Here is a 23170-nt window from a genome sequence, read left to right as displayed (position 1 = left end):
CCTCCCCTCCCACCCTCCCCTTCCTTCCCACCCTCCCCTCCTTTGTTTTCTCGACCTCTCTTCTCACTCTAGCGCCACTTAGCGCCCGAAACGTTCTTTGACATCTTTGGAATGGAGATCCAGGAGTTTGACAGGCTTCCCCTGTGGAAACGCAACGACATGAAAAAGAAGGCCAAGCTCTTCTAGCTGTCAGAACAGCATGCATTATACTGCACTGGTTCTCAACCTAGTGGGCTGGGGCCCTCTGGTGGGCCACGTGGGTTATTGCAAAATGGGCCCCCAAATAATTGCCAAAAATATATATGTTAATGACCGTATAACATCAATTTTAAAAAGTGATACCCTAACAAATAAGAACTTAAAAGTATGCTGTGTATTAGTTCCATTGATCGTAGATGGAACACAATTGATTGATTGATCATTAAAATAAACATGCCCTCACCCATTTGACCCAGTGTTAGGTGGTCAGGTGGGTGGGCCCGCGAATGCCTTCAAGATTTTCAAGTGGGCCCTGATCCAGGACAGGTTGAGAACCACTGATACAATACTGTACATTCATTCAGATAGCACACTTCCAACTGTAATCTAGATGTAGCTTTTGTTTTTTTGTTTTGTTCTCTCTCTGTTTTTCTGACATAACCAAGGAAGCAATGAAATGGACTCTTTTTCTCCGATGCTTCCCTGAGACTTGCTGTGCACTGAACGATTTGTCCAAAATTTGGCGATAGACTTGCACAGGAGACAAGGAGTGGGGGAATCTCTTCCACGTTCAAAAATGACAAAGAATGAGGATGAATCATCTGGAGGGTCATGTTATTATTTTTCTTTGACTGCGCTTGTTTTATTGTTTTGCTTTGAATGGAACTGCTTTTCATGTATTTATTTTTTTCGCTTGTTTTCCTTCCTACTATATGTTGCTGTCGATTCCTGTGGAACTTTGTAATTACAGTAGAAACCTTTTCATGGCACCATTTATGAAAATGTCCATGCTATTTGCTTGAACGTGAGTCAGCATCCCCCCCACCTGGGCTGAGAGACTATAGCCCAATGCTGGCATTGAATTGACTCAGTGAGTCCTTCAAATAAAAAAGTACTGGGCATTCAGTTAGATGACCTACCCGTTGTTTTGCTGGATCTACAATATGAAAACGTAATTGTTATAAAACATATTCATCATCAGTCATCTCCTACTGCACATGCCAGGCATTCATAGCTGACCCGGACAAAAAAAACACTCTCTCTCACCCTCTCTTACTCTCTCTTCTCAGGCTCTCATATACCTGGCCATAACCTTCCCTTTAGTTGTACTGGAATAACAATTCCTCTGAACATATTTTAATGCCGTATCCAACATACAGTAACCAACAATAGCTAATAAAACACCCCCAGTGTAAGGAGTAAACTGTATTTGAAATAACTGTTTTATAAATGAAACCTACACTGCCATTTGTTGTATTGAAATCTAAGCCAATAAAGCTTTAAATCACCATGAACCGTATGATCCTCGGCTGTACCAAAGGTATCCACCGCCTGTATTGTTTTTTCATTTATTTGTACTGCACTGTTGTACATATTTTGAGGACTGGCTCCATGCACTGGACCAATCAAGGATATGTATTTATTTTTCATGAATAAACAAAATATAGCCTATAAAAGGTTAAAAAAAAGTGTGCACTAAAAACAAAAGTATTATGCTGGGAACTCAAAACCACATGTTGCTCATGCTCAAGTAGGCTACTTCACTAAAAAAAAGCTGTAAAAAAAAAAAAAGCAATGTCATTGCTCGTTCCTATTTTAGATTTTAGACAATTATTGTTCTAGTTACCATATTACTGTACCTAATTGGGCTAGGAAGTGAATAATGACAGTTGATTTAAGCAGACACACCTGGCCAGAGTAACTAATTGGACACAGAGCTGGGTGTGACTCGTACTACACACCTGTTGTGCATCTAGCTAATTGAACCCTAACCAACCATGGGGAAATCTCGCTCTTTCGATGTGTCATTCTTTCGACAACCGCAGCGTCGGCAGGTCAGCTACTCACCCGCGTCAGGTTACTGAGGTTAGGGTTGGGTTTTGGGTTCGTTTTAGGCATAGAGTTAACATTCACTCGCGTCGAAAGAATGGACTGTCGAACAGATGCTTTGTCGCAAAATCGACACGCTCCCACCAAACCATAACCTCAGTAAAACTATGGCTGCCAGGGAGCCAATCAAGACACAGGTCAAGCGTGACGTTTCTATCCCAACTTTGGTGGAATTAATCACACGTCCTGCCCTGGGCGAAATCACTCCCTATACAGTATATATAGTCCATGGGCCAGACGAGATGTCGGTATCAAAAAGGTGGCAAAGGTTATCATGCATTTTATAAAAGCTCTATATCAGTAGATTATATTTTGGTATGATAACCCTTTCTTAGACCCAGCTAAATTGGTGTTATCAGCCGCTAGAGTTGGTGCCCCATTAACTTTACATTACAGGGGAAAAATCAAAAAAAAATCTGCTTTTAGTAGCATAAGAGGGGTCAAACTAGGGGTTTGTCATGATGCCGAATCCATTGCAAGCATTTGTTTTGCACAAAAAACATTCCTTGGGCTATAAATGGCCTCAGAAGACAATGCATGTATGGGTGTGCATTCATGTTAGTCAGAGGCCTTAGGGTTTTATTTCTTGTGCTAATCAGTCTAAAAGCGCCACATTTTGCACAGATGTAGCCCAGGGCATGCTCTAATGATTTAGCTTGGGTGCCCGAGTCGGTGACCTTCGGGGTCGCCACAGCTCCAGAAAAACAATGGTTTTGTGATGAAAAGTGATGAGTCATCACTTTTCAGAGTTTTGTGGATGTTTTGTGGAGCCCGAAGGTCACCGACGCGGGCGCCCTAGCTAAATCATTAGAGCATACCCTGGGCTACATCTGTGCAAAATTTGGCGCTTTTAGACTGATTAGCATGAGAAATAAAACCCTAAGGCCTCCGACTAACATGAATGCACACCCATACATGCATCATCTTCTGAGGCCATTTATAGCCCAAGGAATGTTTTTTGTGCAAAACAGATGCTTGCAATGGATTCGGCATCATGAAAACCCCCTAGTTTGACCCCTCTTATGCTACTAAAAGCAGATTAATTGTTTTACCTTTTTTCCTGTAATGTAATGTTAATGGGACACCAACTCTAGCGGCTGATAACACCAATTTAGCTGGGTCTAAGAAAGGGTTATCATACCAAAATATAATCTACTGATATAGAGCTTTTATAAAATGCATGATAACCTTTGCCACCTTTTTGATACCGACATCTCGTCTGGCCCATGGACTAATAGTGTAGTCCTGGCCGGACGTCTACACCAGCCATGTTGAGGACCAACACAGGTGTTCTGATTGGTGTAGAAAAGTAGTTCCATGGCTGAAATCAGACAACTTGAAACACTTGTGTTGGTCCTCAACATGGCCGTCTAGGACTACAAATGCAACCCATGAATATAGTGATTACGCCATTTTGCAGTGATGTCTGAATGTAAATACCTATATAGACCGATTTCCTGAGCACCACACTGGAGTGTGCCGCGTGCCATTTCGGCGATGTAAACAGTAGTGTAAAGTAACATGTAGCCTACATTTTCTTAAGTACTGTACTTAAGTACAATTTTGAGTATTTGTACTTTACTTGAGTATTTTCCCAATTTTACTTCTACCCCACCACTGGCTGCTGTTTGCACCGCAGTTTGCATCTACAGGGAAGCGCTGAGGAAAACGGTCTATATAGTGGACTCATCCTATCCCTGGCTTAATGTATCATGAAAAGTGGGGTACAACTGCTCACTGCAAACCCTACGTCAGGGTTCCCCAATTAGTTTTCCCCAAGGGCCGAATTATGTCTAGGGTACCAAGCCAAGGGCCACAACATTGCAGGGGGCGATGGTGGCGTTCCCGCTACTCCAGCGACAGTTCAGATATCGTCTTTGTCGGGTGAAAATCGTGTATGTTCGTTTTGCATTATACTAGTGAAAACAGCCGATCTACAAGCACACAACGCCTCGCACCGCAAGGCGTTGTGTGCTTGTAGATCTGCTGTTTTCACAACTTTTGTGCGACGGCCTTGTATAATGAAGCAGGGCTTTACTTTGCGATGAACGTACACATTTGGAGATTCAAGGTTTCCACCCGACAACGATGATATATTAGTGTTGTTGCTGCTCTTATTACTGGGGTTGGTGGGGGCCTGACAGTAGCCCCCCGCGGGCCGCAAATCGCCCGCGGGCCACCTATTGGGGAACTCTGCCCTACATGCCATTGTGCTGAAAGAAAAATAAAGACGTTTATCTGGAACACAAAACGTTTTTTTTTTTTTTTTTTTACTTCAAGATCACTAGTCCCTCCTCTAGAGATAGAACTCCCTACTATATAGACCGCATTCTGCATTAAAAGAACGGGGTGGCATTTCATTAATTTAATAGCAAAATGGCCGCTGTGTGAATAGTCCGGGAAAAATGGGGGTGAACGTGGATTCGCCTGTAAAAGTTTTTTTCTCAACTGATTATTGTAGCTTGGGGTCACCTCTTAAGGATTCAAGAGGATGACCAGTGATATCCATTGAGCATTTTTTATTATTAACCCCTTAATGCCTGAAACATGGGCTCCCATTTACTTTCTATACAGGAGGAAAATACCCAGAAAAAGATTATTTTTCGGGGTATTTAAGGAGGATCTGAGGGGTCTAACTAGGGGTTTGTCATGATGCTGAATCCATTGCAGGCATTTGTTTTGCACAAAAAACATTCCGTGGGCTAGAAATAGCCTCAGAAAACAATACACGTATGGGTGAGTATTCATGTTAGTCGGAGGCCTTAGGGTTTTTTTTTCTCGTGCTAATCAGTCTAAAAGTGCAAAATTTTGCACAGATGTAGCTCAGGGCTTGCTCTAATGATTTAGCTAGGGCGCCCGAGTCTGCGACATTCGGGGTCGCCACAGCGGCCAAATCAAGTTGGGCTCCCATCGACTTTAGTGATGAAAAGTGATGAGTCATCACTTTTCAGAGTTTTGTGGGTGTTGTGGTGACCCGAAGGTCGCCGACCTAGCTAAATCATTAGAGCATGCCCTGAGCTACATCTATGCAAAATTTTGCACTTTTAGACTGATTAGCACAAGAAAAAAAAACCCTAAGGCCTCCGACTAACATGAATACTCACCCATACGTGTATTGTTTTCTGAGGCTATTTCTAGCCCACGGAATGTTTTTTGTGCAAAACAAATGCCTGCAATGGATTCAGCATCATGACAAACCCCTAGTTAGACCCCTCAGATCCTCCTTAAATACCCCGAAAAATAATCTTTTTCTGGGTATTTTCCTCCTGTATAGAAAGTCAATGGGAGCCCATGTTTCAGGCATTAAGGGGTTAATAATAAAAAATGCTCAATGGATATCACTGGTCATCCTCTTGAATCCTTAAGAGGTGACCCCAAGCTACAAGAATCAGTTGAGAAAAAAACTTTTACAAGCGAATCCACGTTCAGCCAAAAATCACCCTTTTTTTCCCGGACTAGGGAGCAGTGATTTCGGACACAGCTGGGGTCTGAGCCAGGTAGTGTGCATTCCACATTCCACACTAAAGGATTTGAAATCATGATTTGAATTATCTTACTCTTGCAACATTCTGTATGTATTACTGTCTTCTAGGTCCTCTAGGACAGGGGTAGGCAATTCTTTTTTGCCTTGTGGCCACTTGAACAACTGGAAATATTGTGTAGGGCCGGGCCAAAAGGCAGTGATCCCCGCAAGATGTGCACCCTGCAACTAAACACACAGGTTTACCTCCGACTACAGTAAATAAATACTTAGCAGTCCAAATTTTGTTGAAAACCCTGCATTCGGCATCGACTTTTCTTTTTTTTTTTGCCATTTTTGATAGATAAAGTAGGCAGGTCGTCTTGACTTGTGACCAGTCTGACCACCTGCTTGTTAACGAGACAATGATCCAATGATCACACACGTGCTGATGTACGCAATGCGTCCAAATCTGTTCGCGAATAAAAAACGTCTAAATAAAATAAATGCAGCTTTAGTCCATGCATGATGTAACATTTGAAAATGTGTTTATTTTGTAATTTGCCATTAACCCTACAAGGGCCGGTCAGAGTGAACCAAAGAGCCGCATACGGCCCCCGGGCTGCACAATGCCCAGGTCTGCTCTAGGATAATACTGTACAGGTTGTCAATCACAGTGACTTTAAGTTCTGACCAATCACAGAGGGGTTTCCTAGAACCGATGTGGGATCCATAATAATGCAGACAGGAAACCCCTAGCATTTACCGTATTTTTGAATACAATCTATCTTAACCTAGTGCTTTCCTAAATAATTATCCTCTGGGAACATGGCACTGAAAATGGGGATTTCTCAGTTTATAGAAAGCGTTCTGTGTACAGTTCCACTCGCATGTCACTACTGAAGCATTAACCAAAAGGTGTGTGACTTGACCCCTTTCCTCTGGATCAGTTTACACATTGTGTACAGTATACAGACATGTGTCGTAGATAAAGAAAGTCCTTCACTTTGTCATTGAGTGTTACTTAATGCTCAAAAGTGATTCACATCTAAATCCAACTCACTGCGTTGTTTTCTCAGTCGTGAAAAGACTTTGATTTAAATGAGAACTTTTAAAGAGGTGGTGCCATAGTTTTGTATTTTTTCAGTTTTGTATGTGTCTATGAAGTTAACATATCTATCTATAAATGCGCCAAATCTCTGTCTGTCTGCGTGTGTGTCTGTATGTAATCCGCGTATCTCGAGAACCGTTCGTCCCACCGGCTTCAGATTCGGCACGCGCGTTCCCCGCCGCGGCGCGGTGTGCAGTGCCGGGCCTCGGCCCGACCCGAAGCGGCGCGAAACGTTCGGAATCTCCTTATGCGGGGCTGATTGTTGACATCAGGCTGTTCCGGAGGAAATCGGCTCAAGCGCTGACTCATTGTGACATCACTTCATAAAAGGCTCTGACATCACGTACGCCACATGAGTCAACAAAAAATCTCTGTGAATGTGTATGTATGTATGTAATCCGCGTATCTCGAGAACCGTTCTTCCCACCGGCACACGCGTTCTCCAGATATGGGCATAAAAAGAATGCCCGTATGCGGAGCTGATGTCTGACATCAGAGTTTTCCACAACCGGTACCGTGTGTGCAGAGATCTCCATATATGGGCAATGGGCATAAGGGGACAAAGGCAAACAGATGGTCTCGGAGGAAACCGGCTCAAGCGCTGACTCATTGTGACATCACTTGATAAAAGACTCTGACATCACGTACGCCACATGAGTCAACAAAAATGCCATGGTTACGTATTGAATGTCATCAGTATGACGTAACCGAACAACGGGTATGATGGGTATTGCCTGACAACCGGAGGGGCATCATTCCCCACAGGTGGCAAAGCAAGCAGGCTGTGTATACTGCTCAAGATGAAGACAGACAGATACAGAGATATCCATATATGGGCATAAAATGGACGCAGACAGAAATATATCTCCATATATGGGCATAAATGGACACAGGCAAACAGATAAATGGGGTTTGCGTTAAAGGGTGGGGCATTCATTCCCTATTTACATCTTTCCCGAGTAGGGCGGTCCCCGACTAGACGAGCAGGCTGCGTATTATTACTGCTCAAGATGAAGACAGACAGAAACAGAGATATCCATATATGGGCATAAAATGGACGCAAACAGAAATATAACTCCATATATGGGCATGAATAGACACCGGCAAACAATAAAAGGGGTTTGCCGGCACCCGACGCTTGGCCCAAAGGGCAGAGATCTCCATATATGGGCATAAAAGGGACACAGACAGACAGATACAGAGATCTCCATATATGGGCATAACATGGACTCAGACAGACAGATATCTCCATATATGGGCATAAATGGACACAGGCAAACAGATGGTCAAAACAGGTCGTATGACAACAGGTATAATGGGGTTTGCATTAAACTGTGGGGCATTCATTCCCTATTTACATCGTTCCCGAGTTGGCCAGGTCGCCGACTAGACGCTCGGCCACTCGGTGGGTTGACTGATTGATCTGAAATGGCACATGGGCATTTTGTCCATTATCCATTGGCATAGATACCATATCACCATGTGATATGGGATCTGTAGTCACAGTCTTGGTGCGCCCGGACGGATGGTGGGTGGAAATTATGGTATGGACTAGTTTAAAGAGAATAATGAACAAAATATGGGACGTGGTCAAGGGGTTTCCAGCTTTATTGGTGGGTCATACCATAATTACACAGCAAAGGCCACAAGCTGCAAAAGATGATGAAGATGATATCATGTTTTACAAATCACTGCACAACTGCCAATTGCAATGCTTTGCAATAATAACCTGTATGGAGAAGGCCGCTGACAAAGGGACAGAACTGTGCTGTTCTTCCTGACACAGGGCAGGGGGCGATTCATTTGTAAAATCCTAAATGTTTATTGAACTCTCAAGTGTTTAAATGAACACTTATTTAACCATTGCACAATGCTCCGTTAGCCAAGCTCCTTTTCACTTCTATCTAAGATAACAAAAACCTGGGATCTGATATGAGGCTTCCGCTGCACTTCACAAGAATGATTCTCTTGGATCCATTTAGCGGAAGTTGAAATGACATTTTGTGTGGTGAATGTTTCTGCAACCCCCCTTTTCACACAGGAGAAGTTAGAAAAGCAGCAGGAGAGTCTGCAGAGGCAAAGGGAAGCAGTGAAATACCGGCTGAAGAAACTAGCTGCACGTCAATCAGAACTCACAGTAAGATGTTTGTACTGGTCACTGCTCTAGATTTTACTTCAACAACAACGTCTTATTTTCATGTGCTGTGTATTTATAGGCCTAAACCAGGGGTCTTCAACGTTTTCAGGCCAAGGACCCCTTAGTTGAGAGAGAGATGAAGCAGGGACCCCCTCATCCCTATCATGGATTCCATATAGTTTCATTGTTTGACAGCACAATCATCAGTGTATTTTGGATTCATGTCAATGTGTGTTTTCAGATATTTAACCACTTTAACCGTCAATACTTAATAAACTTGACCTTTCACTCTGTACTTAGTGTGCTCTTTTTCCCCTCTACACAAATCCTCTTTGCCGAAAATAGCCGATCTACAAGCTCACAACACCTTGCAGCGCGAGGCGTTGTGAGCTTGTAGATCTGCTATTTGTGGCTAAAGTCTCCGAATATGGACGCTAGGGTTCAAGTTAAAAAAGGAAGAAAAAGAAGTGTCTATGTCTCAAAGATTTGGAGGACCCCCTGTAGTAACTCTGAGGACGCCCCAGGGGTCCCGGACCCCTGTTGAAGACCCCTGGCCTAAACAGTATATTATCTATGTGAATTCTGTAACATATAGTGTTCAGGTATATTGACTGCACGTTGCCCACCTGCTCACAATGATCAATGCTTGTGCGTGACCTAGACAAAGTCTGCGGTCATAAGGGACGGCATCATCAGGAAGTATCAGGAGATCCATAAGGTTCTGGAAGAGGACATGATGTTGACTCTAGCCCACCTAGAGATGGAAGAGAGAGCTGCTGTGTCGGCACTGGACGGGCTCATGGAGAAGAATTGTTCTCTTATCCAGGAAATAGAGCAACACCTGGCCAGACTTACAGTGGAACTGTCTCTGGACATTGATCCCAGTGCAATGGTGACTAAAGCCATTTATTTATTTGATAGAGAAATTAAATTAACATCATGTCTCTTTGGTAAATATTTCTTTATCCCCCCCCCTTGTCTTGCAGGACACGGAGAGTATTGGCAGGTATGGAATCTAAGACCAAAACTAAATGTATACAAACCTACTATACTAATAGTGTTTATTCTCCAATTATATGATATGCTGCGTCTTCGAGTGCCCTCCCAGGGCCGGATCTCCCCATAGGCAAGGGGGGGCATTGCCCCCCTAAATGCCCTGTCTGCCCCACCAAACAAGATGGCTTGAAAAAATAAAAATATATATATTTCGTTTTTTTTTTTTTTTTTTTTAATATTATGCTACAGCTGTCGCACCACCAAAACCAACACCATTTCATTATATATACATTTTAAAAACTCCGATCGCCAATGCCATCTCTCTCCCTCTCTGCACCAAAAGAAGTAAAACAAATAATAATGTTCCAGCCAGGCCAGCAGCTCCGCCCCCGATATGCGTTGAATGCGTAGGAGGGAACAGCAGTCAGTCTCGTCTCGACAGACAAGTACACGCACCACTTCTGGTTGCCAACTAACTTCAGTTTTGTCCAGCGCATTAAGGAACTAATCGAGAGAAGGAACAGTTTGTTTTTTAGTTGTGCTTGCAGCTTGTTTCACTTTAACTTCTGTTCTCTTTCTCTGGCTCTTTCGGTCAATATGCGTCGATTTCTGGTTTCTAAACCTCGCGACGCGAGTAGCACTGCTGCTACGGCTCCAGTCAGTCCAGAGGCAGGCTCCGAGCCGTCGTCGACTCGGGGTACAGCTGCTCCTCGACCCGACCCAAACCCTAACCCCCAATTGAGTTCCACAAGCACGGCAACAAGCTGAAAGCGTCGCCGTTCGCAACGCAGCAGCGGCCGCCGACAACAGCACACAGGGAGCAGGAGGTAGAGCTGCTGCTCCTCGACCCGACCCAAACCCTAACCCCCAATTGAGTTCCACAAGCACGGCAACACAAGCTGAAAGCTTCGACGTACACGACGCAGCAGTGGCCGCTGCTAACAGCACTGGCTTAAGCACAACAGCACCATCACAGCCCGCTAATCTTGTGTTTCCAAAACGTCATTTTGGCAAGACAGCACGCCCATTCAGCCCGGGCTGGTACCGTGGAGGAAGACCATGGCTGGAATATTCAGTGAAGCTAGATGCGTGCTTTTGTTTTCCTTGTCGCAAATTTGGAGGAAATATAATGTCATTGTCTGTCTAGTGTCATGTCTGTCTGTCTGTCTGTCTGTCTGTCTGTCTGTCTGTCTGTCTATCTATCTATCTAGTGTCATATCAGTGTATCAATCTATCCATCCAGTATCATATCTATCATCCATCTAGTGTCATCTCAGTGTCTCAATCTATCCAGTATCATATCTATCATCCATCTAGTCTCATATCAGTGTATCAATCTATATCTATCAGTTTATAGTATCATTTGCATTCATCTTTGTCAATCACATCAGTTTATATAGCTATCACACCAGTAACATGTCTGTCTTTTGTCATCACATTATTTATCATTTCTTTAACCTTTTGTTGTTTTTTTTGTGTTTTTTTTGAGCGGTGGTCACAACGCTCCTATACGTGGCTGTGTGTGTGGGTCTGTCTGTCTCCGTCCGTGTCTGTATGTAGCCTAAACTTCGGCGCGTAACTAGTGCCGCACCATTTACGCCACTCGCGCAATATATACATCAAAATGTGCGGCTCGGCCGAGAATGGTGTGCTATTACCTTTCGTTCCGATCCGCCTTACCATGCCGACGTAATCGGCAAAAAACGACGCTTAATTGTCCCCATTGACTTATAATGGGACAATGCAAGAAATCACTTTCAAGTATTTTTCTCTCGTAAACCATTGGAGCTACAGTTTCAAACCTCGGAGAGGAGATTCATAATGATTTTAAGAATGAATCGAAAAATAATTACATCACTCGGCCTCATGGTGGCGCTATAATGGCCCACTTTACGTTTTGCCCCGTAACTCTTGAACCGTAGATCGGAAAATTAAAATTCTTTTTTCCCTGGATTCCTTGGGCCAAGGCCCCATATAGGCCACGCCCATTTGCGCCAGGATAGATTTTCCGCCATCTTGAATTTTCTCCAAAACACACTTTTTGCTCCTTTTCCTACATATTTTCTTCAAATGTCACAAAAATCGGTACACATGATCTATGAGGTGGGTAAACCACCGCTCAGTTCACACGGGTGTGATTGTTTTCTTTTTTTTTTTACTTTTTTGTGTATTTTATTTCTTAAGTTCTGTGACTTGTACTGTACACAGCATGGTGTGGTGTGTCATTGGTATAAGTGTGCCAAAATGCATAGGTTTTTATGCATTTCTGGCGTTATGACCCCCTAAAAAGGTTGCCCCCCTGGCATTTCCTCTCGCCCCACCTACTACTAGAGCTTACATCCGGCCCTGCTGAAGCAGCCCTCCCAAGAGAGACCGTCCATCACGGCTCCATTTTTACTCTCCAACTTTAATTAACATTCATTTTACAGTCATACAAATAGCAGCTGACGCCATTTCTGGACGTCTGTCTCCGGTGGTGTAAAGTAACTAAGTACATTTACTCAAGTCCTGTCATTTTGAGATACTTTTACTTTCCTGGAGTATGTCCAATTTTCAGTACTTTTACTTCTACTCCACTACATCTCGGATCCAAATATTGTAATTTTACTCCACTACATTTATTTGACAACTTTATACTTTGTAGATTTTGATTATTATTATTGCAAAACATACATAAACAGCCCTAGATATATTTCAGCCGTTTGAAAATAGTCAATTTACAAGCTTGTAGATCAGCTATTTTAGATTTTTATTGATTTGAAAACTTGAAATGGGACATTCTGCACAATGAGTCAGAAGGAGCGAATACACTTCCCGGCACCGGCGTCTGCCGCGTCGTCGCCGGACTTGCCGACAACAGCCGCGGCAATGATTCCTATTCTACTTTTGGTACACGTTGATGCCAAAACCTTTGTACTTTTACTCAAGTAAATTTTGAATTCTGGACTTTTGCAGTATTGATACTTTTACTTAAAGGTAGGGTTAATTTAATTAAAAATAATAACAAAATGGGTCTATGTTCTGATAGTAATAGTTACTATAGAGTGTTTGGTCCATGTTTTTTTCCTCCAATCAGGATAGAGTGGAGGCCTTCCTCCAATCATGGTCGAGTGGGGTTAGGGTTTAGCCTTACGCCCACCAAGGCCCGCCTGCTAAAACTGAAACTTAAATTAAATGACTTACCCTAGCTTTAAGTAAAACGTGTGAGTACTTTTTCCCCACCACTGTCTGTGTCTCCCACAGGGTGATGGAGCTGCTGAACACCACAGAGCCCAGCAGCGTGAAGCTGGATGAGGCCAAAGCAGAGCAGATCCTCAGCCTCACCAACAACATGCTGCTGCTGATCCGCTCCCAGACCCCCATCACCAAGACCCTCCTCAAGAGCTGTCAGTTCACACGCATTAACCTTACACAGCTTGCCACTGTGTGTTCATTTCACTCAGTCACAAGCAGGCCTGGAATTTCATCATTTTAGGGGCAAGGCCACTTGGCCTTTGGTGTTGTCCATTTTTTGAGGGCACAAAGGCCAAATGCCAGGGCAGGAAGGCCATCAAATAAAACAAGATTTTAGTCCATTGAAAGAATTTGTTGAATATAATGGTTAGGGATGATAAACCTAATCTGCAGTGAAATAGATAAATGATGGTATTTACAATCTGAGCCATGCTCAGCCCTGTACCAACCAAAGTCACTGGATTGGTTTAAAGATGGGGTCTTGGGGGAGTTAAGATTTCAGAATCTACATGACAAGAAAGTGACACCGGTGTCTACTGTCTACATATTGTCAAGAAATAGACAGAGGAGAAAGTGATATAGTCAGCTAAGGCATTAAGGCCACTGTGGCCTCAGGTCATGTCATTGGTTTGAGGAGCACAATGCCAATGGCATGGCCTTCATGGCCTCCATGAAATTCCTTCCCTGGTCACAAGGAAATAAATGATAACGCTGTATGGAGGTTTCAATGAGACCTATAACACTATACCGATACTGCATGTCGATGTGTTGTATATCCCTCCTTTCTAAAGCAAGTTGACAAAAGGCTAAGTAGTTAAGATGTTTGGCTTTAGTGTCCCTTCCTACATGCGGAACAGGGTTCAAATCTCAAGTCTGGCTGCTCTGGCAGAATCACGCCTTGGATGAATGCAGAAACAAAACAGAAATAAATCACGCCGCCCTTGAACTTCTGACCTATCACACATGATGTTCGGCTAGTGGACATGTTTGGCTTAACCTCGCATCACCAGGCTTTACACACAGTGGGAAAGCCTGGTTTTAATTTTGTATTGACTAGTGTGATCCGATCTACTAATAGAGACATCAGTGATGTTGACTTTGGTTTCTGTCTCCAGATTCCAGTGATGCACGTCTCGATCCAGATACTGCCCACCTTAAGCTGATCATCTCGGCCGAGGGCGACAGCGCAACTTACACAGACACATGGCAGGAACTGCCTGACCTCCCAGGACGGTTTGATGCCACGCTCAACGTCATCAGCTCACAAGGCTTTAGCTTTGGCCGCCACTACTGGGAGATTGACGTAACCGGAAAGACCTACTGGGAACTGGGCCTCACCTATCCAACCATCCCTCGCAAAGGCAACACAGAGGACTGCTGGCTGGGCCGGGGGACCTCGTCCTGGTGTGTGGAGTTTTTTGACGGCGAGTACACAGCCTGGCATGGAGGGGTGCCCCATCAGCTGCCTGTGACCAAACACCTCCGTCGCATTGGTGTTTTGTGTAGTTTTCCTGCAGGTTTAGTGACGTTTTTAGCGGCAGACAACATGGCCCCTCTGTTCTCCTTCTGTGCAGGCACGTTCACAGACTGCCTCCACCTAGCTGTGTGCCCGGGGCATGACCACAAAGGCACCAACGCCAGACCTATCATGATCTGTAACATACCTTCACCTACTAGTACTCTCTGTACCAGTAAAGACTAGTGTACTTTGTGTTGTAATTTCTTTAATGATTGTTGTGTTGATGTTGCTGACGTCAAATTTCTCATCTTTGAAATAAAAATGAACTCTCGACATGAAAAGCATTTGTATGAAATGAAATAGACAATAGGAAATGGTAGACATGGTGGTTTTTACACTCTCTTTGTTATAGAATTACATTTATCTGTTGATATAAAAACAAATATTGCGGTGTTGCTTTTAATACCTTAATGATGATGAGTAATTCATGTTGTCACATTTCAAACATGTGTTTGTGCTTTAAAAGAGCCTCTTGAAAACAGATCACACAGTGCACACAGTTCATTTTGGCCTTAGATGCACCTGTATGGATGTGAATCCGGAGGGTTACAAAGTCTACATCCAAGCAAATAATGAGCTCTTTGCAAATATGCTCTGTGCTGTACAGTATGCGTTTGTTTGTAGGTTATTGTGTCGTGCACTGCACTGATAACAGTTTGAAAAACTCCTCTGTCCAAGTCAATTAGAAAACGGATTCAACCACTTGTATGGGCCACGACCATACAGTCCAAAGGTTAGTATACTTACAAACATGCTGAGAGCAGATAGTCTCTCACTCTCCTGGACGTCCTCTGATCCACTGCCATCATGAACCTTAAAGTCCTCTTCTTGTGCCTGTTGTTAACGATGCTCATCACGCCTGCTGAAGTATGTATTTCTGATCCCTTTTTTCCCTTCTTACAGTGCTTGTTGTCATGGCATGGCAGTATGCAAATCTAGAGTAATGGACAAACATAGTTTAAGCAAGCCACTTACTGTCTCTGTGTTGTAAGTAACCAACTTTGCCGTGAATAAAACGCCTCCGAATTTTGTCATTCATATTGATTTGTGATATTATCTTTCCATGGTTTCCAGAGCATTACTGTATTTGTTTACGATGACTATGATGTCAGTAGCACTGATGCAATCTTCATCATTCTCTCAGCTGATAAAATTTCAGCGGAAACACGGAAACACGGATGGTGCTGTGAGTAAACGTTTAAGGGTTAAAGATATCCTGGAAGGTAAGCACTACTCCGTTACTCTTATAGTGTACTGTACAGTATGTGGTATATGATAATATTATATATTAGGGAAAGAGAGAGGGAATCAAGAATAAAGGAAAATACATGGGATAGAGTATTATATCTAACAATGTTATGACTCTTGTTGTAGACATTTTCTTTCAGATCGTAGACTTAAGTGATGACGATGATGATGAGGATGATGACCATAAAGGAGACTGGATTTATGAACTTCAAGAACCAGATGGTGAGAATTAAATCTTATAAGTAGGAAAATATAGAATGTTCCCAGATCATTACAGTGTGAATTTCTCATGTGAAAAATACATGTATATCACCATTTACTTTACACCCATCCCAGGACAATGCAACCCGAACCCTTGCCGCAATAATGGCATTTGTGTGGCAAAAGGCAAGAGAAGATTCAAATGTACCTGTCCCGAAGGCTTCACGGGCAAGAAGTGCCAGAATGGTTTGCAAAACAATTATCTGTCCTTCATTTGCAAATGTCCTATAACAGGGTTCCCCGATTAGTTTTCCCCAAGGGCCAAATGATGTCTAGGGTGCCAAGCCGAGGGCCACAACATTGCAGGGGGCGACGGTGGTGTTCCCGCTACTCCAGTGACAGTTCAGATATCGTCGTTGTCGGGTGAAAATCTTGTATGTCCAAAACCGTTCGTTTTGCATTTATCATTTTAAAAACTATTTAAACTAGTGAAAACAGCCGATCTACAAGCACACAACGACTCGCACCGCGAGTAGATCGGCTGTTTTCACTAGTTCTGTGCGACGGCCTTGTATGATGAAGCAGGGCTTTACTGTAGGCCTACACATTTTGAGATACAAGGTTTCCACCCAACAATGACGATATACTAGTGTTGTTGCTGCTCTTATACCACCATTATTACTTGGGTTGGTGGGGGCCAGAACCTACCTACCTACATACGCAACCAAACACAGTACTTGCGTGATCTGCTGGTGCAAGTATAGATTATAGATAGAATGCAGGACTTTTACACCGCGGTATTGCTAGGTTTACTCAAGTCCAAAATCTGCTTCTTCCACCACTCCATGACACAATAATAATACATGTATTATTACTGCAGCCCGCAAACACTGTAAGAAGGGCAGATGTGGACGTGGTGAGTGTGTGCTCACCTCTGCTGCCCCTTTCTATGAATGCCATTGTATGGAGCCTTTCCAAGGGGCAGGCTGCATGACAGGTAGGAGTGTCTGACCTACTCCTCTTTGGCTTGAATTGATCTGTGTGCTTCCCGTAGTCCAGTGGGTCCCTTAATTTTTTTGTTTCCTACATTTTGTTAAACATTAAAAATAATAATAATAATTAAAAACATGATAAAAAATGCAATGATTATTCAAAGTAATTTTATGAAATAAAAGAAAAATATAAGAAATTCTATAAATTAGAAAACAAATGTTCAAGAAGTAGCGAAAATAGACGATCTACAAGCCCTAAACGGCATGAAACAATGCGTTGTGATATGTAGATCTGCTGTTTTCACTAGTTTGTGTCCTTGGAATGTCTAATTTCTCTTTTGGGTCTCAGGCTAAAAAGTTTGGGAACCACTGCTGTTAGTGCTGTAGTAAATGTTTTTATGTTAAATGTTGTATTTATATTTTTATTACCAGTCACAATCATTTACACGTTGCGTGCAATAATGAACATAAAGCTTTCTTTATTTAAAGCTTCGCCATGTTTACCCAATCCCTGTAAGAATGGTGGAACATGCATCCAGGATAAAGATGACTTTGACTGCGAGTGCAGGGGGGGGTACAGAGGGCGTTTCTGCCATGTTCGTAAGTACCATCCCTACTATTGCAGGGGTCTTCAACGTTTTCAGGCCGGGGACCCCTTAGCTGAGGGAGAGATTAAGCAGGGACCCCCTCTACATCTATCTATAAATGCGAGAAGTCTCTGCGTGTGTGTCTGTCTGTCTGTCTGTCTGTCTGTGTGTCTGTAATCCGCGTATCTCGAGAACCGTTCGTCCCACCGGCTTCAGATTCGGCACGCGCGTTCCCCGCCGCGGCACGGAGTGCAGTGCCGGGTCTCGACCCGACCCGACGCGCGGTTTTCCCGAACCGGCGCGAAACGTTCGGAATCTCCTTATGCGGGGCTGATTGTTGAGATCAGGCTGTTCCGGAGGAAATCGGCGAAAGCTCTGACTCATTGTGACATCACTTCATAAAAGGCTCTGACATCACGTACGCCACATGAGTCAACAAAAAATCTCTGTGAGTGTGTATGTATGTATGTAATCCGCGTATCTCGAGAACCGTTCGTCCCACGGGCACGCGCGTTCTCCATATATGGGCATAAAATGAATGCCCCCATATATGGGCATAAAATGGATTGCAGACAGACAGATACAGATATCTCCATATATGGACATAAATGGACAGAGGCAAACAGATGGTCAAAGATCTCCATATATGGGCATAAAATGGACGCAGACAGATACAGATATCTCCATATATGGGCATAAATGGACACAGGCAAACAGATGTTCAAAACGGGTCCTATGACAACAGGTATAATGAGGTTTGCATTAAAGGGGGAACCGGCACTGTGTCTGCAACACAGTTGGAGGCACAGACAGATACTCCATATATGGGCATAAAATGGACGCAGATAGACAGATATCTCCATATATGGGCATAAAATGGACCCAGAACTATAACTGCAGTGATCTCCATATATGGACATAAAATGGACGCCGACAGACAGACAGACAGATACAGATATCTCCATATATGGGCATAAATGGACACAGGCAGACAGATGGTCAAAACGGGTCCTATGAAAACAGGTATAATGGGGTTTGCATTAAAGGGCGGGGCATTCATTCCCTATTTACATTGTTCCGAGTTGGCCAGGTCGCCGACTAGACGCTGGGCCGCCCGAAGGGCGGCCCAGCTTCTAGTATTTTATAATGTGTGATGCAGATGTTCATCGATTTCATAGATAGATTTCATTTAATTCATGACTTGTTTGACAGCACTGTCATCAGTCTATGTTGGATTCATGTTAATGTGTATTTTCAGACATTTAACCTCTTAAATCGTTGATATTTTGTAAACTTGACATGGTCTGCTCTTTTTTACCTCTACACCAAACCTATTTGCCGAAAATAGACGATCTACAAGCTCTCAGCGCCTCGCAGCATTGAGAGCTTGAAATAGGGATGTGAGGGATGCAAGAGTTAAAGTTGTTAATTTAAAATAATTATCCTATCACACAAAGATTTGGCGCCCCTCCCGTAGTAACTCTAAGGATCCCCTAGGGGTCCCGGACCCCCTGTTGAAGACCCTTGTTCTATTGTATTGTAGTCTCACAATTTGTGCATACTGACCACGGTGTGTATATTATTTACCAGGCCCTAAAGACTGTTATGTGGATGATGCTGAGTCGTACCGTGGCACCGTCAGTGAGACAGAGGATGGCTATGAATGCCTCCACTGGAACTCTCACTTCATCCTGGAGAGTGGGGTGAACCCCTTCACTGCCTATGAGGATGATGACGGATTGGGCCCGCATAACTTCTGCAGGTTAGGTTTAAAGATCAATTGTGCCCATTCGTGCATTCATTGCACGCACATGCTCGCGTGCATACTGTACACGCACACACATGCACGGTGCACACACGTTTACACACACACACACACACACACACACACACACACACACACACACACACACACACACACACACACACACACACACACACACACACACACACACACACACACACGCACACACACACACCTACATACAAACAGAAACTGTAAGTGTGAACCCCATAAAGAAAGGAAATGTGTTCAAAGTGTGTATATAAAAAGGTTGTGAACATATACAATATTGTGGTAGAAATGACAATCTTTTGAGGGGCCAAAATGTTGGGACCAGATTTGACTCATCTGGTCAAATATTCTGAAACATGACCTCATATGGTTATGAAAACAAATATTGATGCTCATGTTTGTGTGATCCAGAAACCCAGATGGAGACTCAGCGCCCTGGTGTTTCTTCAGAAGAGGGCACAGGTTGTGGTGGGACTACTGTGATGTAATTGAGTGCCCAGGTCAGACTCTTATCAGACATGGTTAGTGTCATGACTCAAATGCAACAAAGTACTGTACATATCCTGGTTACATCTTCAGACAACTCCCTGAAATATCATATTCGGTAGAACGTCACTTTATTATAGCAGGCACCTATTTATAAATGCCCACTTAAATTTCTCTTCTTTTCTGACAGGAAGCAAAAATAATAAGGTTTTGAGTTTGACATTTTTTGGTATTTATTTTCAGCTGTACCAACGGTACCAACCTCAGATGAGGATGTGGATGTACCTGTACCTCCTCCCGGTCCCCAGCCCAAACCAACTGTTCCCCAGCCCAAACCAAACCTTCCTCAGCCCGGAACAACTCAGACCCCATCCAAACTGGAGCAGTTCACCACGTGTGGGAAACCTCAGCCTAGGAAGGTCCTCACGCGTATATACGGAGGTCTGAAAGTGAATCCTGGGGCTCTGCCTTGGCAAGTGTCCCTGCAGGCAAGGCGTAAGGGCACTAACCTTCCCCATAAACATCTGTGTGGAGGAGTCCTCATTAAGAGCTGCTGGGTCCTGACGGCTGCCCACTGCATGTAAGTAATAACTACTCCAAAAATCTTATTCTAAATCTAAAAACTTATCTTTAAACACGGGGCGCCGTGTTTTTCCCCTGTAAAACATGATCATCTGGTATTATGATTATACTAGGAGGAAGATGTTTTCAAAAAAGTGTGCAGAAACTTATGTTTTTATGTGGCCACACCCGTGCACCTGTAAGTAAACCTGGTTTCACACCCACATTGAGTTCGCCGCTCCCACAAAGCGGTGTATTTCGATTGGGCCTTTTGACTCAGAGGCTTTCAGCTTTTAGGAAGAAACCAGAAATACACAGGGAAGACACGTTTGCATATTATAACCACACCTGGTAGTCTATTAGAGTAATGTTAACTCCATAGACACATACAAAATCGAAAAAAGTACAAAACTATGGCACTACCTCTTTAAATAGGAATATTTAACACATTTGAACCAAAGGTATACTCCTTCTCCAACATCTCATTTGAGTACAATCATTTACAGTATATTCTGCCACATTATTTTGAACAGTGATCCAAAGAACGATATGGAGGTGGTGGCAGGAAGCCTGTCACTGGATTACCTAGAGCCCACAGAGCAAACCTTGGTCGTGGAGGAGGCCATTGTTAATGAGAACTACAGAGAGATGCCTACAGCCGTTTACAATGACATAGGTCAGTGGTTCACAAGTGGGGGGGGGGGGGGGGTGTCCCTAAATTATTTTTGGGGGGTCCCCACTCCCCAGATGTTTAGTTAATGTGCAACATTGTTTTCTCACTCAACAGTAAACAAAGCAACATACAGTTTAAGTGTATAGATAATTAATACATTGACAATTAAAGGACATTTAAGACCTTTTTAATACTTCTAAAAGGAAACTTTTAACATTGGCCAAAGTGTCAAATATTAGAGTCAGAAATTGTAGATGCATGTATGTAGATCTGCTATTTTCACAATAGAATCGTGTTAAACTAAATGTAATGCCTCAACTCCTCCAACTTCAAGTAGAGCTCATCAGGGTTGGGGTCCCCAGTTCAAATATGATTATTTTGGAGGTCGCGGCCTGAAAAGGTTGAGAACCACTGACATAGGTGATCAACGTAGCTCAGCTCTAACTCAAATCACCAAGTTTATCGTTGTGATTAGGCCTATTTGGAAATAATCATGAATGTCTCCTGTTTTAGCTTTGTTGAAGCTGAGAGGTGCAAACGGCATCTGTGCCAACGAGACCCAGTTTGTGAAGGCGGCTTGTCTGCCTGACGCTGCATTTCCTGATGGATCTGAGTGCACCATTGCTGGATGGGGTGCCACGGTGCAGTGTAAGAACATTGCCATTGCACACAGCATGAAAGCCGGAAACAGTTTTAACCCAAAATAATTCTCCACGCTCAAGGGCATAATTTTAGGGCCTACCCAATAACACCCTGGATGCAGTGTTTTGCTTATTTTGGAAAAAGTTTGTTTGATATATCCATCTTTTAGTCCAACTCGTAGCGACTGGCAAGAGAGCATTTAAATAGGGATTGGGGAAACAAACGGGGGAGCCGAAACAAAGCAACGCAGCTTCTTCTGCTTGTTTCCAGTTTAGGCCACGTCTAGACCGAATCATTCGGCCTGTTGTAAATGAATACCAGGCTTTCCTCCGAGGTGGAAAGACTAATAGTACCCCATTTTCTTTTTATTTCCTGGTGGTAGCTCAACATGGTTCCAACCAACTACTGGATGCCCAGGTGCTGCTCATTGAGCAGCAGAAGTGCTCTGACAGGACGGTCTATGGGAGCGTCATTGATAACAGCATGTTCTGTGCTGGCTACCTGCAAGGAGGGATAGATTCCTGCCAGGTCAGTAGACAAATTAGTGTGCGTGCTTGCGTGCATGTGTGTGGTTATCTGTCTGCTGAGTAGAATGGTCAGCACTCTGGTCAAGGATGCTGTGATAAAACAAAAATCAAACCAAGTTCGAAGTGAGCGGTGGATTGATCACTATGACAAAATGTACTGAAAATAGCCCCCAAAAAAGAAAAAAGATGTGTTGTGTGAGGGAATCGCATGTTGTGGAGCCATCATAGAATGCAAAAACTTCTGATTATAGGGATACCACAAAAGCAAACAGCTGAACAGTATGTCGTAAACGTGCTATTTCCCCCTTACCTGCAGCTTCATTCTGCAGTGTCCCTTTAGTATTGTACGTTTATTTACATTATAAAGGATGTTCATTTATGTTCCAGGGTGACTCTGGAGGACCACTGACATGTGTGAGGCATAATACCCATTTCCTTTATGGTCTCGTGAGCTGGGGAGACAAATGTGCTGCGGTGAACAAGCCAGGCGTCTATGCAAGGGTCTCCCACTTCCTGGACTGGATCAAGTTAAAGACGCAAGAAGTATAAGTCATCATTGTTAATCAGCAGTTTTGTGTATAGACAAGAATGGTTAAAATGATCCTTATTGCTGTAAAAAGATGGCTTGGGGGAAAAGTGTAATATAAATGATGTTTAACCAGTTAACTCACCACTTGTTTCCTATTGATTTACGCAGAGATTTTTGTCATAAATAAACATTCTTTCATAATTGTTCTCCAACATCTATTATAGCCCACACAACAGTCAGTAGTGCAGTTGTGCCAGCAGATCCAGTCCCTCAAGTGTATTATAAGATTTTTATGACTGCACCCTGTCGGGTGGAAACCTCATACGTCTGAATTCAAAAATAGCAAAAGTAGCAGACCTGTCAGCTCGAAACGTGTTGCTTTAC

The 23170-nt window shown here is 43.3% G+C and overlaps 3 protein-coding genes across 6 annotated transcripts in view; all 3 read left to right on the top strand.

Moving 5' to 3' along the window:
- The window catches only part of ablim1a (actin binding LIM protein 1a), an 81233-nt gene extending 79740 nt beyond the window's left edge, over positions 1-1493 (top strand). The window contains exon 26 of the mRNA XM_080741024.1: positions 73-1493. Coding sequence (XP_080597150.1) covers positions 73-186 — 114 coding nt within the window. The 3' untranslated portion in view covers positions 187-1493. The remainder of the gene's footprint in view (positions 1-72) is intronic.
- Positions 1494-2195: 702 nt separating this feature from the next.
- On the top strand, positions 2196-14728 carry LOC308297215 (putative E3 ubiquitin-protein ligase TRIML1; the record flags this gene model as incomplete). The annotated part of the gene is made up of 6 exons (XM_080740631.1): positions 2196-2225; positions 8701-8796; positions 9458-9688; positions 9783-9802; positions 13036-13178; positions 14142-14728. 6 exons carry the CDS (start codon positions 2196-2198, stop codon positions 14726-14728), a joined length of 1107 nt encoding a protein of 368 aa, XP_080596757.1.
- A 509-nt stretch (positions 14729-15237) lies between these two features.
- Positions 15238-22923, top strand: LOC308296845 (hyaluronan-binding protein 2). 4 transcript variants are annotated; one of them, XM_080740192.1, is made up of 14 exons: positions 15238-15278; positions 15449-15532; positions 15620-15768; positions 15920-16015; positions 16130-16240; positions 16875-16991; positions 17476-17586; positions 19164-19335; positions 19780-19868; positions 20098-20434; positions 20949-21091; positions 21602-21736; positions 22113-22258; positions 22645-22923. In XM_080740192.1, exons 1-14 carry the CDS (start codon positions 15253-15255, stop codon positions 22804-22806), a joined length of 1878 nt encoding a protein of 625 aa, XP_080596318.1. In that variant the 5' UTR covers positions 15238-15252; the 3' UTR covers positions 22807-22923. The 4 variants fall into 4 exon arrangements, with proteins under 4 accessions (XP_080596318.1, XP_080596317.1, XP_080596319.1 ...); XM_080740191.1 differs by having other exon boundaries at positions 19780-19889; XM_080740193.1 differs by lacking the exon at positions 15449-15532 and having other exon boundaries at positions 15254-15412; positions 15690-15768; positions 19780-19889.
- The last annotated feature ends 247 nt before the right edge of the window (positions 22924-23170 follow it).

The sequence above is a fragment of the Nannobrachium achirus genome (assembly GCF_963921795.1).
Source record: "Nannobrachium achirus genome assembly, chromosome: 13".
In the NCBI taxonomy this organism is placed as follows: Eukaryota; Metazoa; Chordata; class Actinopteri; order Myctophiformes; family Myctophidae; genus Nannobrachium; species Nannobrachium achirus.
Note: the sequence above shows the minus strand (reverse complement) of the source record. Positions and strands in the feature narration are given on the sequence as shown.